The sequence below is a fragment of the Sorex araneus genome, chromosome 11 (genome assembly GCF_027595985.1).
Source record: "Sorex araneus isolate mSorAra2 chromosome 11, mSorAra2.pri, whole genome shotgun sequence".
Lineage (NCBI taxonomy): Eukaryota > Metazoa > Chordata > Mammalia > Eulipotyphla > Soricidae > Sorex > Sorex araneus.
The window spans coordinates 25570738-25589979 of NC_073312.1; the positions used below are offsets into that span (position 1 = coordinate 25570738).

Consider the following 19242-nt stretch of genomic DNA (forward strand, 5'->3'; position numbering starts at 1 on the left):
AATAAACATTACTTGCATCATAGATGTGTCAAAACAGCCAATAATCAAGGGATCTAATATTTAAATAAACAAGTAAGTGGCAGAATCTCCTGCCCCCATGCCAGGCTATCTTCACCCGGGCCCCTTCGGAGGGGGGGCAGGTTGAGTTTCCCTCCTCGCCCCAAGCAGAGCCCTGGCAGCTGAAAACCTCCAGAGTCCAGCCGTAGCCACGCTCAAGGCCACTCTCTACAAGCTCGGACAAGCCTCACCCATGATGGAACCAGCAGAGGAACCCAGGTATGCGGGACCCGTGGCTGAGATCTCCAAGCCTGCTCAGATGGGGACTGGGCCTCCTCCACCCAGATCCCCAGTTTTCCAGTAGCTAGGCAATTACATCCACAAACTGCCCTGGTGCCATGCAATCTCATCAAAAGCCAAGATCCAGAGACTATAAAACAAAGTTCCTGAAAGAGAGCTATTCATTTTTTCCTGGAGTGAATGCGGTCACACAACCTCTTATACCCTAGCCCACTGATGTACCTAAAGCAGCACATGTGTTTGGTTTTAACATACTTGCCTGTATTCTCTTATATACAGGCTTAAAGGGCCCCAGAATGAAATCAACAACTTTTACATACTTCCCTCTTATTGTGGTGAAGATGCCTGCTGTATGGGTGGGTGTTTGAATATTGTCTATAATGAACTATCATGAACTACTTTATGAAAATAAAATATATAAAAATCACAAAAAAAACCCCAAAACAAGTAAGCATCTTGAAAGACATATCACTTATGGGCTAGAGTGATAGTACATTGGGCAGGACACCTGCCTTCACAAAGCCACTGGGGTTTGATCCCCATATCCTATAGGACTATAGGTCCCCAGAAAACTGCCAGGAATAAGCCCTGAGCACAGTTGGGTATGGCCCCAAAACAAAAACAAACAAAAATATCACTTTATAAACAATGCCTTCTACTAAGATAATTTACAGGAAAAGATAAAATGCTATAAATTTAGTCATAACTAATTTTGTAGCAAAATATTATTTAGTAGTGGGGAATGATCTCAGCTTCATACACGCAAGAAAAGTACTTAACTCTAAGGCCATATATCCTTGGTCTACAAAAACATTTTGCCCTTTTAAAAGCTAAAAGATTAGAAACTGAGCAAGTACATTTCAAAGTTAACTATATGTTTAAAAATTTAAAATTATAGAGCGGTCACACAAATGGCTCCTCCGTTCCTGAGTGACCATGATTCCAGAGGCCCACTAACTACTTTCAGTACCCAGTGCCTTCTTGCAGAAATGCCTCTAGACTGTGAACTAAGCTACGGCCCCATGCCACCCCGGGAGGGGAAAAGTTTTTCTCTTTAGGCCTTTCCTACTGGCAGTCGAGGCAGCGTGGCAACTGCCATCTTTTAGAACCCACTAAACAGAGGTACGAGCTTGCAGTGATAAAACTTCTAGCAGAAATTTCTCTAGACTTAATTACTAAAATACCAAAAATCCAAAACCGCGCGGCGGCAAACCTCATATGCTCTTCATTCTCAGCAATGGAAAACATATTATCAAATGAGGCCTTTTCAGCAGGTCTGATTGTTGGGGGGAAATTACAAATAATAATAGCGAGTTTTCTGTTGAAATATTGAATGTAACCAAAGTAAAGAGAGATTAAAGTGAAAATCATCAGCCACACAGGCAGGGGACGGGGGGGGGGGGGGGTAATGGGAGGTATACTGGGGTTCCACTGTGCTGGAACATGTGCACAGGTGAAGGGATGGGTGTTTGATCATTGTGTGACTGAGACTTAAACCTGAAAGCTTTAACTTTTCTCATGGTGATTCAATTAAAAAAAATTATAAAAATTTAAAATTATTTGGATGGAGGAGCATAAAGCCTGGGATTGATTCTGGGGCCTCACACATGCAGGGCAAGTGCTCTATCACTGAGCTATAACCACTGGCCCCATAATTATATTCTTTAAAAGAAAAAATCTATTTTCAACATTTTGTACATTTAGTTTTGTGCCTATGAAGATTAAAATGTTGACATCATTAAAACTGAACTGTTAGCTTGCAGTGCCATCATTTAATAGAGGCAGACGTAGAAGTAGGAGTAAACCACTCAAATTAGTAATCCAAGTTTAAACAATGTTCAATTTATAAACATGTGAACAACTGGACATAGATTAAGCAGACCAAAGTCAACGTAACCTGGTGATGAAAAGGAATTCGAAAAGAACAAGATGCATTTGAAATTCAATTATTTCTTTAAAAATAATTTACTTATTGTATTTTGGGTCATACCTGGCAGTGTTCAGGGCTTACTTCAGGCTCTGCACCCAGAGATAAAACAGGGCAGGGCTCTGTGTAAAAACACAAAAGAGAAGAGGGGGCCCGCAGGGCTCTCTCTCTCCCACTATCTGCGTTCGGTAGTCTCCAGCTGCTTCCCCCACCCCGGGGAGGTTGATGGCGATGATGAGGCAGGCGAAGGAAGGAACGGAGCCAAGCTGGTTGGTCTCAATCACAGTTTATTCCGATCTCCTCTCTATACACTCCCGTCTCTCTTGTTGCTTCCTCCCCGTTCTCGATCTCTCTCTGGATCTTCTAATATTCCCCTTTCTGTCCTGCTCACTCTCACTTCTTTCACCTTGTGCTCTGCTTATGTGTGTGCCACTGTGCTCTCTTCTGTCTGTCTCTCTGCGTCTGTCTCTCTGCGCCTGTCTCTCTGCCTCTGCTTCTGTGTCTTCTTCCTCTGTCTTCTTCTTCTGCCTCTCTGTCTCTTCTGTCTTCTTTATCTGTCTCCCTCTTCTGTCTCCTTCTTCCTCTGTCTCCCTTGTCTTCTTCCCCCCCCCCCTCTTCTATCTCCCCTCAGTGCCCCACAGTCTTAGTTGATATAGCAAATTACATAGGGTGGTGACACAAAGGTGGGTTTAACATCAACAAATCAACAAAGAAGGATAAGACCATTTCTTGAGGAGATTAACAAAATCTCATGTAAGGAAATCTCATCTAAGGAGATCCACTCAAGGGTGTGATTCCAAACAAGGGTGTATCAGGGTATGAGCTAGTAACCTACTTAAATAGTTATAGTAAATCTACTTCTAATATTTCTAACAATGTTATTCTGTATGAGCACAGTAAGAGATATAAAGTTTGGTTTTTCCTGAGGACATTCACTATATAATCCAGACCACAGTCCTCAGGCCAGGTTAGTGTTCCTAACCCCAGCAGGATCCTAATCTTGCCGTTACCTTTGGATCATGACAGCATTGTCCACGATCATGCCCTCAACTTATAGTTGAGTATTGTGGCGCTTTGGCCTGGCCCATTTCGATGCTAGGGTAGCACATAACTCACCGCTTGCCCTGGATCCGTCCTGTCCCTCGTCGGGATCCTGCTTTTGGGGTGCTAGGACTTTCCCGGGAGTAAATATTGGAGTCAATCAGCTCCCAAGTTACAAGCACAATATTGTCTTCCTGTGTCCATACAGAAAGGACACTGCTTTAAGGTAAACTATGTTCCCTAAGGCAAGGCTAAAAGGACAAACCCCATGTTATCCTACAGGCTCCAGGTAACATATAAGGGGCTGAGATAGAATCTGGGTCAGCCAATGCAACGCAAGTGCCCTGCACACTATACTATGTGCTGCTCCACAATCCCCTAAAACCTCATATGTGAAATAAAATCTTATATACACGGATATAAACATATTATGAAAAATACTTTTCCAAAAATTATTCTATTTTTACATTTCATTTAGCAGATGACAAAATTCATTAGACTTTTAAGAAAGCTAGTGTATTAATAAAATACATTAAATAACGTCAACCAGAAGCGGCTAAAATATAAAAAATTTTAAAAAGAAAGAATTTTAATTACTCAGCTATTTTTTTTTACGCATTTTCTACTGCTGCTTCTTTTTTCTTTTTGGTTTTTAGATCATTCCCAGAGGTGCTGAGGACTTAGTACTGGCTCTATACTCAAAGATCACTCCTGGGGAGCTGGAGCAATAGCACAGCAGGTAGGGCGTTTGCCTTGCACGCGGCCAACCCGGGTTCGATTCCCAGCATCCCATATGGTCCCCTGAGCACCGCCAGGAGTAATTCCTGAGTGCAGAGCCAGGAGTAACCCCTGTGCATCGCCGGGTGTGACCCAAAAAGAAAAAAAAAATAGATCACTCCTGGCGGGGCTCAGGGGACCATATGGAATACCAAGGACTGAACTCAGGTTGGCTGCATGCAAGGCAAGCACCCTACCTGCTGTGCTATCTCTCCAGCATCTCATTTTAAATTATAGATAAGATCCTCACTTGATGAGCACAGGCAAAAGAATCCACTCTTAACCAATAGAAGCCCTTTTTAACATCCACACACTTCTAGGGAAAAACCACTGAAATGATGAATAGATAGATTTAAGCATCTCTGTCACTAAAGTGTGTTTCAAAATAGAAATAATCAAACCATCCCAAAATTGCCATTTCAACTGAATTACTAAAGATAATCCAACAGGGACAAAGAAATAGTATAAGGGTCAAGGCTCTTTCTGACACTGCATGGTCCCCTGAGCACTACCAGAAGCAACTCCTAAGTTGCAGAACTCCGAGCCCGCCGCACTGCTGAGTGTGACCCAAACCATCCCTCCACAAAGAAAAGAAAACCTAATAAATTCACCAATGACTCGGTCGATGACTCTTTTCTATTTTCAGAGGTTTACTTACTTTGTAAAATGCTTCAAATTTACTAAAGGAATACATTATGTTACCTTCAAGGGGGAAAAGAGCCATCATGTTACTACTAAGTCATTTCCTTAAACATATTTGGCAATATTAATAAAAATGAGTATTTCTACTGGGCAACCACTTTGGAAATTACTTTCAAAAGCTAAAAACCTATTTATTCTATGATCCAGCAATTCAACTCTAGAGAAATAAAAATAAGACGTCCACTAAAAGGACCTACAGGAGTTATACTGTAGGTATATTTGAACTATTCATAGATCAAAAAAGCACAATACCAATAGACAAATGGAAAAACAAATTATAGATTCATGACAACTATCACTATTATCCCGTTGATTCTCAATTTGCTTAATCGGACCCAGTAACGTCTCCATTCCTCCTAGCCCTGAGATTTTAGCAGCCTCTATTTACTCGTCCTTCCCAACGGTGCCGAATTAGATGCTCTCTCAGGGTCAGGGAAATGAGACCCATCATTTTTACTCTACTTGGCATATGAATACGCCATGGGGAGCTTGCCAGGCTCTCCCATGTGGGCAGGAAAACTCGGTAGCTTGCCAGGTTCTCCGAGAGGGAGAACTAGGCTATAAGAACCAGACTATAAGGCTTCTGGGAGCTTGGTTTTATAGTCTCTGGATGTTGGCCATTGATGGTTATTATAGAGTCTCTTTCCCCCGAGCCTGGCTATCTTCACCGGGGCCCCTCCGAGGGGATGGGTTGATTTTCCCTCCTATTCCCGAGCAGAGCCCTGGCAGCCAAAGACCTCTGGAACCCAGCCATGCTCAAGGCCCCTCTCCACTTGTTCGGACAATCCTCATGCATGAAGGAACCAGCAGAGGAACACAGGTGTGCAAGATCGGGGCAGAGATCTCCAAGCCTGCTCAGATCGGGAATGGGCCTCTTCTGCCCAGATCCCCCATTTTCCAGTACCTAGGCAGTCACATTCAAATTATAGATTATTAATAAAACATATTTAGCAGTAACAAAGAATAAATTGCTAATCAACACAAGATGAATAAATAAAAAAAACATGTTGATCAAAAGAAAACAAAACTAAAAACAATGTACACTTTATTTCTGCATTTATATGAAGTTCAGAAATCACTGTCACTGTATCACTATCATCCCACTGTTCATCGATTTGCTCCAGCAGGCACCAGGAACGTCTCCATTTGTCCCAGCCCTGAGATTTTAGCAGCCTCTCCTTACTAATCTTTCCCAGTGATTGGAGGCTCTTTCAGGGTCAGGGGAATGAGACCTGTTATTGTTACTGTACTTGGTATATCGAAATGCCACAGGGAGCTTGCTAGTTTCTTCCAAAGTTTAGAATTAGGCAAAGTAATCTTTGGTGACAAAACAGAACAGTGATTGCATGAAGGGCATGGGTACTAACTGGAAGATAATATATAAAGAAAATCTCAGACTACGGAAATATTCTATATCATGAGAGTAAGGTTATTCAAATGTATTCATTAGGACACTTATTCGAGAATAGTCTAAATCTGTGTTTCTCTGTATATAAATTTCTACTGTAAACAAAAATCTAAGTAAATAAAACTTAGCTATTATAGTCCCCAAAAAGGTATAAATTGGGAACAGGAAAGACTATATTTAAGTCTATATCTGCCAATTAGTCAACCAGCAATACTGAGCACATGGGCAAATTGAACCTGATACAGAACAAATTACTGGGATAATAGGATAAAATCAGCACATAAATCCACTTAAAAAAATTTTGCTACATGAGAAAAAGAAACATTCACTCTTCTAGCAAAGTTCTGAACAGCAAATTTTTCTAATCAATACTTGAACTAAGAGTAGATTTAAAACTGGGCTATATAAGAAGAATGAAAAGAGTATTTTATCTAATAAAATGTTATTTGATACTTATGTAGAAAATAGTATTTGCTGAAAGCCTACAAACCCGGTCCTCCGTATATTTTTTTTCTAACAATATAAAACCCATTATCTTCCAGACACTAGTCTAAAGAAGTTAAACCAATTTAATCCTACTAACAACTTCATAAGAAACATGCTATAATCATCCCCATTTTACTGACCAGAAAACTGAGCTACAAAGAAATGTACATATCCAAGGTCATGCTTAGGACCGTTCTTTGTTCTTAACTATTATACCATCATACTATCTTCGAAGCTTCTTTACTAAGTAAGTCTTTCAGGCATCTCTTTTCGGCGTATGCCACACAATTTCACTCCTATGATATAATTCAAGGCCTACTAATCCAATTTTTTCAGTTAGATCTCTACATAGAATTATTCTTCAAGTATACTCTAGCAATAAAAAATAACAAAAACAATGGGGCTGGAGCAATAGCACAGCAGGTAGGGCATTTGCCTTGCACGCGGCCAACCCAGGTTCAGTTCCCAGCATCCCATATGGTCCCTGAGCACCGCCAGGAGTAATTCCTGAGTGCATGAGCCAGGAGTAACCCCTGTGTATGACCCAAAAACCCTAAATAAATAAATAAATAAATAAATAAAACACGTAAAATAAAAACAAAAAAGAATAAAAAGGATTCCAAAGACAGAAAGCCCCAACCTGATGGTGAAAATTGCTTGAAATTCTTTTCTACTGATTTTAGATTCAAGATTACTTTTAGTCAAATAAAATATTGAGATTATCATGACACTGAAGTGTCCAAGTCAGATGATAGATATGTACAGTTTTTGATTACATTGTTTCCTTTACACTTATCTGAAATAATTCAAATCCCCAGTATTTACTGAACCCCATCTACTAAAAAGCACTCTATAGGGCATTGTTGAGATCAATGGGTAAGTGTTAAGAGACCTGCAAGGAATGATCCCTGATCCTAAGAGTCAAGAGAAAGCCCTAAGCAACATCAGGTGTGGCCCAAAAACAAAATGAAAGAAGAAAGTGCTAGACACAGCTTCTACTTTTAAAGAGTTTTCCAGCACAATTCTTGTATCAAGTTAGGATACACAGCTATGTAGGTTTTACTTAATTCCCATCCCTATATTACATGGTAGTAAAAGGCATGTGGGTGGTGATAGCCTCACACTGTGGCTTTTAATTTATACATTTCTAATTATTTATTTGATTGAGTATTGTTTCTTGCGATTATCTGCTGTTGGTTTTTACTAATTTTTTTTGTTCTGGGACCACACCCAACTGTACTCAACGCTTACTCCTGGCAGTGTGCAGGGGACTATATGCTATGAAGTGCCAGGGGATCCAAGTGCCTTACTTGCTTCATTCTCTCTCTGGATCCACCCCGGTACTATCTTTTTAACCTCCTCTCTACTACTTTTTGGTCCATTAATTGCCTATTCCTTTCTTTAGAAGATTATTGTGCTGTAAAAATTGTTTATGTATTATGAGTACAAGACTTTTATTAGAGATGCACTTTAACAAATATTTTCTACTTCTCATTGCTTTACCTATTCATTTTCTTTTAGTTTAATTGTAATTAAATACAACTTATCACATTTACTTTAAGGTTCATAAAAATATTGTCTTGTTTAAAAAATATCTTTGCCTACACCAAAGTCACAATATTTTTCTCCCTTATTTTTCTGTTACCTTTTATTTAGTTCTATGATTTAGTTTGAGTTAATTTTTGCATATGATGCAATAAGACAGTGGAGACTCATTATTTTGTATATGAATGTCCACATTTTTCCAGCAAGGTTTGCTGCAATAGGTGAAACTAATGCATTTTAACAACAGAGCACAAGAAATTCATTGATATGGTTTTGATCATATATTATACTGCAACAAATTTTTAGATTGTAAATACCTGAAAAGAATACTAAGGACTGGGGAGACATAATGATCACATTGCATGCAGCTGACCCAGGTTTGATCTCTCAGTGAGAAGGTAAATAAACTGCATATGTTTTCAACCATTACACTATACCACAATATGAACTGGTGCAGAAGCACATACAAGAACCCAACTGTCTTTTATTAACCCAGATATTAAGGAGATTTGGAAATACATGACAAAAGCCTTAATTTTTGTTCAAAGAATTATTTTCCAAAAGAATATTTTATTTGAATTAATGCTATAGGTTTATGACAGTTACTTAAAATGAATTCATAATTTAAATTTTTTATCATGTACACTAGAGAAGTAGCATGTGTTTGAACATGAAACAACTAAAATCCAATCACGAACAACTTTGTAACTATGTATCCACTGTGATTCAATTAAAAAGAATTAAAAAATTAAAAATAATTTTTCTCTGCTCTAATTTCAAACTTTGCAAACAAAAATATAAACTACACGAACAAAAATACTTTGGGGTCATCAATGATTTTTTGTAATACAAAAGAGGGAGGAATATGGTTCATTAATAAATTGCATATGCCTAGCACCATGAGACCTGTGCTCAACGATACAAAACAAAAAACCCCAAAGAGTCTTGAGAACAAATCTAAAACCTCTCTTCAGTTTCTACAAATATCTTTATTTTTGCTAAAGTAATAGCAAATTTGATCAGGTCACACTTGTCTTTAAATTCTTTCGATAATTTGCTATTTTTATTTTGTTTTTTTGGGTCCCAGTAGTGTTCAGGAGATCACTCCTCGAAGAGAACCATATGTGGTGCCAGGTTCAAACCTGTGTCTGCTGTGTTCAATTCAAGAGCCTTGATCTCTGTACTAGCTCTCCTGCCCCAGCATACTATTTTTCTTAGCATCAATAATAAACTTTCCTTTTTGCTGTCTTTGTTTTAGTTTTGAGGTCACATTCAGCGATGCTCAGGTCTCATTCCTAAATCTGCACCCAAGGGGTCATTCCTGACAGGGCTTAGGGGACCATATGGGGTGCTAGGGATTAAACCTCGGATATCATGTACAAGGCAAGCTTCCTACCTGCTGTATTATCGCTCTAGCCTGTGGGACCAAACTCCTTTCAAAGATCTGTACTTATGCACAAAAAGTTTCCACAGTCTTTTCTAACTTCATTCTACTTATTCTGTGAAACAAATCTTTTGTTCAGTTGAGTCTTTAAAAGCACCAAGTCCCATTTGTCCTTTAGTATTTGCCCTGGCTGTTTCTTAGGCCTGAAACGTACCCAAACACACGTACTTCTCACATTTGCCTAATCAAGTCCTATTCATTTTTTAAGGGTTTTGTTTCAGATTTTTGTGGCTTTATTTTATCGGGCTAGGAGGGTGCTCCCAAGTACTGCTCTGGGAGCCTAAGGATCACTCTGGCCACAACTCAGCCAAACAATCAGTATTACTGGGATGGAGAAAAACATGCGGTCCAGAGGGTAGAATTAGAGTCCCATTCCTGAGGTATTTCAACGGTCCACTGTTTGGGTCTTATTACAGACATTGATTACCTGTTTTTTCCTATCCTCGGGCTTTGGATCAGACTCTTTCATATATTCTCATGATTCACTGAAGATTGCCATCACAAAATTGATCAGTTTGGGAGTTCATCATTTTTGAGGTCATGTTTTTAAGTGCTTTTTCCTTCATTCCACAGTAGACTATTATTATCAAATGTAGATGTTTCCTATGTACTATGTGTGCTTTTTCAAGACCAACTGCTTTCAAAGATCTTCAAAGGAGTTTATGAAGGCCTGGGTTTTATTTCAGTTGTACTGCTCATGCATGTGAGAGATTCTGATTTGATTCTGCACATGCCCCAAATCCCCATCCTGCCAAAGTTTATCCTCACACCCTCCCTACTCCTCCCCAAATATACTGAAAAAATAACCTCATCTAAAGAAAGGTCTGGAGGAGGAGTAAAAAGAAATACCCAGCATTATTGTCACTAGCTAGCACTGAAAACTACCAAGTGTTAACACAGCTTAAAAATATATATTACTGGGGCTAGAGCAATAGCACAGCGGGTAGGGTGTTTGCCTTGCACGCGGCCGACCCGGGTTCGATTCCCAGCATCCCATATGGTCCCCTGAGCACCACCAGGGGTAATTCCTGAGTGCAGAGCCAGGAGTGACCCCTGTACATTGCCAGGTGTGACCCAAAAAGCAAAAAAAAAAAACCAAAAAAACATATATATATTACTTAAGTTCCCCTATTCCTAAGACCTAGTTACATCACTAACACTTAGAGGTTATTGCTAAAACTCTTTGAAATAGTGTAAAAATTTTAAATTAGAATGTTAACACACACACACAGATGTTCAATACTAAATACAAACTCCAAGTATTTGAGGAGGATGGACAGCACTTCTACCAAGAAAACCAATGTACCCTGATCATAAGCAATGGGCATTAAGCTCTTTCTTACATTTTTCCCTACAGATTTTCCATTCTATAGTTTTCCAAGACATTCCAGAACTGTCCTAATGGTTTCTAATAAAGTTTGAAGACAACACAGATTTCTTGTCATATAAGACTTGCTGAATTAGCTTAATTGTAATACTGTACTTGAAGGTCTTTAAAAGCCTACTTGAAACTAGACCTGTTAATCAAAACATAGTAATTCTTACGTACACACACACACACACACACACACACACACACACACACACACACAGAATAACCTGGACATATTCTGAATATCGCACTTCATATTTTTAATAATCATAAAAAGATATAAGGTGTTCAGGCAATGAGTTGTAATTAACATTAGTTGGCTTTTTGTAGAAAACAGAATTATGTACTGGATGAACTGAGCTTTTTTCAACGTTCAGTATCATACTTCTACCAGATATGAAAATCAAGTCACATTGTGTCGGTTTTGACAAACTAATTATGACAATAAATATGTCTCAAGAATTTCAGGAGCTGGAAATTTAGCTCAGTGGGACAGCATATACCTTGCATGTGTGAGGTCCTGGATTCAATCTCTAACACCATACACAAACAAACAAAAAAAAGTGGATCAGTCTAGATCCACCTTAAAGTTTAATCATCAAAGGAGTACTGACTGATGTGAAATGTAGGCAATATGAAGGGGGGAAAGGAGAAGAGGTGCCTATAAGTAAAGCATGGAAAATGAGGGGGACATATTAATGAGTTTTACACACACACACACACACACACACACACACACATACATACAGAAAGTACCTGGAAAGCTGTGAGTGCGCCAGTCCCTGGGTTATACAGGCATCGCAGCGAAGGCATGCTGTCCGCCAGGCTGGAGCAGCCCAGCCACAGAGACCTGGGCATAGAGCACTGCAGAGAAAGGACAACTATGAGATGGGACAGTATGAGACAGGATGGCACAGATTACAGGAACTTTCAAGACTTGACTGAATGCAAAATTCTTAAGCTGATCTTTATCATCTTCAGGAGATATACTTATTAATTCTGGGGTTGGAGCAATAATACAGTGGGTAAGGCATTTGTCTTGCACACAACCGACCCAGGATCACTCCCCAGCATCCCATATGGTTCCCCAAGTCCAGCCTGCCAGAATGAAACCTTAGTGCAGAGCCAGAAGTAAGGCCTGAACACCACTAGGCCCAAAAAAGGAAGAAAGGAAGGAAGGAACGGGGAGGGAGGGGAAGGAAATTAATTTACTAGTTCTAACCCCAGAAAGAAGTTCAAATGGGCACTGGTAGCCAAGAAGCAAAAAGGAAAAGAGGTTAGGTGAAAACACCAATATTTACTGTAAAATTCTGACCCTATATCTTCTATGTATAAAACTAAAGGAACTCTACCTGTTAATCTAATTAGTTTTTGTCCTACATGTGCCTCATCTCCCATTAAGTAACCTGAAGTGAAATACTATACAGAGTAAGCAGAAAAAAAAGTATAACTAGTTCATGGTGGTATCTACTAAGCATAGTAAATTAGAAAATGGGGTCAGGGGTTAGAGAAATAGTATAGCAGGCATGCAATTGTCTTGCATGAAGCAATCCAGGTTTGATCCCTGGCACCACATATGGTCCCCTGAAAACTGTCGAATGTGGCCCAAGCCCATGCCCAAACCCCACCTCCAGAAAAGAAAATAGGATCAGAACAATAATTCAATTAAGTTGGGTACTGGGGCTGGGACCAAGCGGCAGAGCACTTGACTCGAATGTGTGAAGCTCAAGGTTTGGTCCCCCAGCACTGCCAAGAAACAATTAAGTTGGGTGCTGCAGAAGGCCTAGGTTCAGTTCTTGAGTCTATATAGTCCTCTGAGAGGGAGGGAGAGAGACAAGGAGGAGGGAGGGAGGAGGGAGGGAGATAGCACAGAAAAGCTAAGGGTTTTCCAAAAGGTGGGAGAAGGAAAAGAAAAGTTACCATACCTCTACAGCTTTGACAGAAATCAACCCTGCACAGTTTGCAAATGTTTTATGTATCTTGTTAGTCTGCTATTCATTAACCAAAATGCAGTTACCATAGCAGCTGCCTCCTCATCTTTCCAGATGGATTGTGTGTGCGTGGGGGGGGGGGGGGGCATGAGTGTGTGTGTGTGTGTGTGTGTGTGTGTGTGTGTGAGAGAGAGAGAGAGAGAGAGAGAGAGAGAGAGAGAGAGAGAGAGAGAGAATGCACACAAGCATGTGTAGGCATGTATGTGTAGGTGATGGGAATAGGGCAAGAAACAGCCCAAACAGAAGGTAAAGAGAAAGAAAAAGAGGAGCAAACAGAGTGAATACAGACCAAGGAAAGGGGAGAGAGAGAAAGAGAGAGGGAGAGAGAGAAAGAAAGAGAAAGAGAAAGAAAGAGAAAGAGAGGGAGCCCAAAAGCTACAGGTATAATTCTCCACACAGAGGGGCTGGAGCAATAGCACAGCGGGTAGGGTGTTTGTCTTGCACGTGGCTGACCCGGGTTTGATTCCCAGTATCCCATATGGTCCCCTCAGCACCGCCAGGGGTGATTCCTGAGTGCAGAGCCAGGAGTAACCCCTGTGCATCACTGGGTGTGACCCAAAAAGCAATACAAAAAAAAATTCTCCATACAGAAATTTATATGTAACTATGAATACACATATAGCTTACTCAGTGGGCAAAAAAGGGTGGGGTTAGAAATAATAACTTTTACTAATATTAATTAAGTAAGATTAGCCTTGTTGCACCTAAAGCTTAATAAAACATTGTAATTTTTAGGAGAATTTACATTCTCAAGTTTCTCTAAAGTATCCCGAATGAAGTTTTGTCCATCAGTATGAGTGCTATCACAGTCTAATAATACTAGAAAACTAAGTACTGGGGTTTGGGAAGACAGCTCAAATGAGCAGAGAGCATGCTGAGAATTCTAGATAACCACACGTCTCCCAATCTCCACTTGTGGCCTTGATGGCCCACTAACACAGCCAGAAGGGGACCCTCAAAAGAAATCATTTATTTAACAAATATTTATAGCATCTTCCTTGTGCTAGGTGCTATCCTAACTTACTAAGGATAGAACAATAAAACAAAAGAAAAAAATTCTCCCTATTTTAATGACATTCTCCCAACCAAAAATTACTGTTTTAAAATTAAGAGTTAATATATTTATATTACACACACACACACACACACACACACACATACACACACTTCTCTCCTTACTAATGAGAGACACTGCACATTATTCAGCAGTTGGTTTCAGTTGTAGAAAAAAATTCTAGGTAGAAAAAAGTCTCATTCAAATAATGAGGAGGGGCAGAATTTAACAAAAAGTGGGAGAGAGAAAAGTGAAATAAACAGAGAGTATAAAATACAAAAGAAAACCATGGAATAAAAGAGCATAGGTGTTGAAAAATAGCTGTTACTTTCCCCTCTCCCATAAGAAAAGGAAGATAGCTCATATAAACTGCTAGTCGTTCTGAAGGCACCTGTCCTTATAATTTTTATTAACATATACACTTATTTATATTTACTAATACTCCTTAGTGTTTTTAAGGCATTCTTCTTTTGAATTTGTCTCCTCTTTTTCATAGATCCTGTGCCCTTATTTTATAGCTGCACTTCATGTTATCTCTCTCTCCTCACAGTTATTAATTTAACACTAACCTCATTAACCCATCCTATCTCCCATCAAAAACTCCTAACAACTAAAAATTTGAAAGGTTTAATACCATCCCCTTAAGCTAAAATTCCAAAATAATATTATAATCAATAACGAGCCCCATACACCCAGGAAAGCCACTAGATGTGCTATAGTGTGATTTCTAAAACAGCATTAACTTGCAAACACCACACAGAGGATGCATTCCCGATTATTACAAGACAATTGGTGTGGGTATGAAAACTGCACTTGAATATAGTCAGATCTGCACATTACCATAAGATTTTATATATTATAGCCCAATTTAAAAACCAATTTTCAAATTGGTTTGTATTGTAACAATTCATCTTACCCATACTGGTAAATGCCACTTTAAAACATTAAGGAAAAAATATAATTACAAAATTAATGGAATGTACTATAACTTCTTCTCTACCTCTTTTCCTTCTATCTTCACATTTAGGTGCATTTCCTAAATGAAGGGGGAAACCAAAGGAAATTTGGGTAATAAGTAACAGTATGGAAAGGAATGCCATGTTGGTTACTATTTGCACCTTATCTATGTATTTCAGGGCCATTACTAATCAATTTTAAGAAAGAATAAGACTATTTCTGTTCCTCAAGTTCAATATATAAGCCCCTTGAAGATACTTTTAAAATGCATTATTTTCTACTTGGTTTGTATTTTAAGTTTGGTTTTCCACATAACATGTACTTAAATTACTAGAGTTACCTTTTTAAAAGGGAGGGAGGGTGGGAGGGAGTGCTCAGCAGTCAGGATACATCATACAAGGACCCAAATTCAAACCCCAGTATTCCATGGTCCCCCAAGGAGCATTAGGATTAACCCTGGAGGTTCCTGAGCAAACCCAAATTTGGCCCCCATGATCCCCAGCACTGTTGGCCCAAAGAGCACCATCAGGCCTTGTTAGCCAAGGATTATCAACAGTGGTCCCTGAGCACATAAGAGGAAAGAAAGTAGGTTCTAAACTAAACTGCAATCCAGCAACCTTCTTCCTCAAAAATAATTAGCTTCTATCAACTCATTAATGAATCTTAACATCCTATTTCTTAAATATCTCTGAAATCTCAATAGCTGCAGCTAATTTAGCCTGATATATGTGCCACCATTCTACACAATTCTAGCTCCACGTGTTTATTTCTTTCTTCAGTCCATTTTCTACTTAGCTTCACCCTAACAGACTCCCCTTTGCAAAATCAAAGAAGACTATATTCGTTTATTACAACTAGAGTTTATTACCCAACTGAATGAGCTTACCAGCTTAAAAAAATCATACACAATATTTTTTTAAATGTCTGAACATGTTTTCTACTATTTGAAAGAATCAAAGAGATTGAAGTGTTGCAACAAAGAGCCTCCGGTGCTTATAGGAGAATGGAGTGCCTAGTGCCCATCAGGTTCAACAGAGCAAATTCATTTTCATAGAGAACACTGAAAACCCTAACTCCTCCCCCACTTGGCTGCTAGAAGGAAAGTCATAGTTCCTCTTTACTGATAGAGAGCCCTACAGGCAAAGGGCTGGCCTCAGCATTTACTATATGAAAGCTGAATGACAAAATCTCCTAAACTCAGGTCCCTGTTGGTCAACTTCTAGGAGTAATAGAAGCTATAATCATCAGCAATAAAAAGATTGCTGCATTGAGAGTTTATGTGTCCTTAAGCCATGGACTCAAAGAATTCCCTTTTCACTCCTCTATCAACAACAAAAAAATTCAAGCAAAGAGAACTCTAGTTTCCATAGGCCATGTAATACATTCAAAAGCTACCTATACAAATTCAATAATTGCCTCTTAAGAATCCCAATTTAGTATACTCACTTTAAAAATGAAACTCCCAGGTTCTCCCCCTTAAGCCCCAATTCCCTGCATTCAGGAGACTGCCTTTGTTACTTTCTCCATTCCTTAAATAAAACATTTCACTTTAACCCTTCTCTGGGCAGGCCAGGCCTCTTACCTTGCATGTAGCCAACCCAGGTTCAATTCCGGGTACCCCATATGGTCCCTTGAGCACCACCAAAAATGATCCCTGATCCCAGAGCCAAGAGTAAGCCCTCAGCACTACTGGGTATGGCCCCCAAATAAAGACAAAACAAAAAACCAGCTTAACCCTTGCCCCCCTATTCAGGCCCCTTTCTAAAGCCATGCACAAAAGTAAAACCAAAATGAATTACAGACCTCCATATCAGACCTGAATCCATAAGATTAAAGGAAAACATAGGCAGAACTCTCCATGACACTGAAGCTAGAGGCCTCTTTTAAAGAGGCAACACCACTGGCCAAGCAAGTGGAAGAAATGATACACAAGCAAGTGGAAGAAATTATATATAAGTGAATATACATTAAATTAATAAGCTTCTGCATCTAAAAGCAAACAATAACCAGAATACAAAAACACCCCACAGACTGGGAGAAAATATCTGCCTATACCACTTATCTGACAAAGAATTAATATCCAAGATATATAAGCATTAGTAGAACTTGACAAGAAATAAACATCTAATCCCACCAAAAAATGGGGAGAAGAGATGAACAGAAATTTCCTCAAAGAAAGACAAATGGCCCAAGGGACATAAAAAAAAAAAGCTGTGCATCACTAATCATCAGGAAAATGCAAATCAAAACATTAAAGATATCATCTCACACAACAGAGACTGGCACACATCAAAAAAAAACAACATTTCAAGACATTCTGGGAAGCTATTATGAAGTACAGATCTTGCAATCAGTAAATCTAATAATTAAATATTTATTGTTCCAGAACAGACACAAATGGAATAAAGGGAGAGAACAAAATTTATCAAGTACAAAATGGCTTACTGAAGGCCAGAGTACAGGGGTAAGGTACTTGCCTTGCATGTTCCTGACCCCAGTTTGATCCCTGGCACCACATGGCCCTCACAAGCATTACTAGCAGCAGCCTCCAAGAACAGAGTCCCTGAGTACTGCCAGGTGTGGCCCAACTCTCCCCTTCCTCAACTAATAATGATTGCAAAGATTGCTCTTATGGGAATGGAAGCTAGTGTTGGATAAAGCTCTTTCAATATTCATTATCTCAGGTCAGAGAGAGAGAGCTCAAAAGGCTGGAATGCATACAAAATATGCATGATCCCCACCCCTACCTACGGCCAACCCTCCCCTACCCCCCCCACACACTAACAACTACAGCCCCAACTACCACCAGGTGTGGTCCAAAAACTTTATCTTACTTACAAAACAACTAGTAAAGACCCTGAAAGGTTAAATAAAGAATGGAGTTGCCTCTTATTAAAAGAAATGTGGGACCAAAAGAGGTTTAAAGGTACTGAGCTGACAAGAGAAATTAAAGAAAATACACAGCTTTGTGGAATAAATGCAGATATGAAACTGAGAGTTGGAGATTAACCCTTAGATAACATGGACAGTAAATCTATGACAAAGGAGCCAGCCATATAAAGTAGAACAAGGGTGCCCTCTTCAATGAATGGTGCTGGGTCCTCCCTAACAGCATCTATAAAGCCAATACTATAGGGACACCTAACACAGAGACACTACCAAAAAAGAAAATTATAAACCAATATCCCTGGTGAACAGCAATGTCAAGATCCTCCTTGCTCTTCAAGCCCATGTTCTCCTGTGAACACATACTTGTTTCTCTCTATGAATCTTTGCTTTTTCCTCTCTGGAGAAGTCTGTGTTCTCTCTTGAACACGTACTTCTCTTTCTCCTCTCCCTTCCTCCCTTCTCCCTCCCTCCCTCTCTTCCTCCCTCCCTTCCTTCCTTTCGCTTTTTTGGGTCACACCCAGCGATGCTCAGGGGTTACTCCTGGCTCTGCACTCAGGAATTACCCCTGGTGGTGCTCAGGGGACTATATGGGATGCTGGGAATCGAACCCAGATCGGCCGTGTGCAAGGCAAACACCCTACCCGCTGCGCTATCGCTCCAGCCTCATCCCCTCACATCTAAGAAAATTTTGTTTAATAAAAATTATATTGAACATAGAGCTGCAATGAACATAGTACAGATGGTGTTTCTGCTGTGTGTTTTTGGTCCCTCAGGGTATATTCCTAATAGTGGTATTTCTGGGTCAAATGGGAGCTCAATATCTAGTTTTTTTTGAGGAATGTATTGTTTTCCCAAAAGGCTGTTATATTATTTGCAGCTATTCACAATAGCCAGAATCTGGAAACAATCTCAGTGCCCGAGAGCAGACGAATGGATAAAGAAAATATGGTACATCTACACAATGGAATACTACATGGCTGTTAGGAAAAATAAAGTCATGAAATCTGCCTATATAAAGATGGATATGGTGACAAACATGCTGAGAGAAATGAGTCAAAAGGAGGGGAACAGATATAGAATGACTGTGTTCATTTGTGGAATATATATATTCTTTAAAAAGTTGAATGAGGGCCGGAGCGATAGCACAGCGGGTAGGGCGTTTGCCTTGCACGCGGCCGACCCGGGTTCGATCCCCGGCATCCCATATGGTCCCCCAAGCACCGCCAGGAGTAATTCCTGAGTGCAGAGCCAGGAGTAACCCCTGAGCATCGCTGGGTGTGACCCAAAAAGCAAAAAAAAAAAAAAAAAAAAAAAAAAAAAAAAAAAAAAGTTGAATGAGGGTTGGAGCTGGA

General features: G+C 39.6%; 1 protein-coding gene across 7 annotated transcripts in view; it reads right to left on the reverse strand.

Moving 5' to 3' along the window:
• The window catches only part of BTRC (beta-transducin repeat containing E3 ubiquitin protein ligase), a 195567-nt gene that overhangs the window by 125767 nt on the left and 50558 nt on the right, over positions 1 to 19242 (reverse strand). For 5 of the 7 annotated variants that reach the window (XM_004616341.2, XM_004616340.3, XM_055118748.1 and 2 more), the window contains one exon: positions 11756 to 11863. The exons of the other annotated variants lie outside the window; for them this stretch is intronic. In XM_004616341.2, coding sequence (XP_004616398.2) covers positions 11756 to 11863 — 108 coding nt within the window. The remainder of the gene's footprint in view (positions 1 to 11755; positions 11864 to 19242) is intronic. 7 annotated transcript variants of the gene reach the window in all.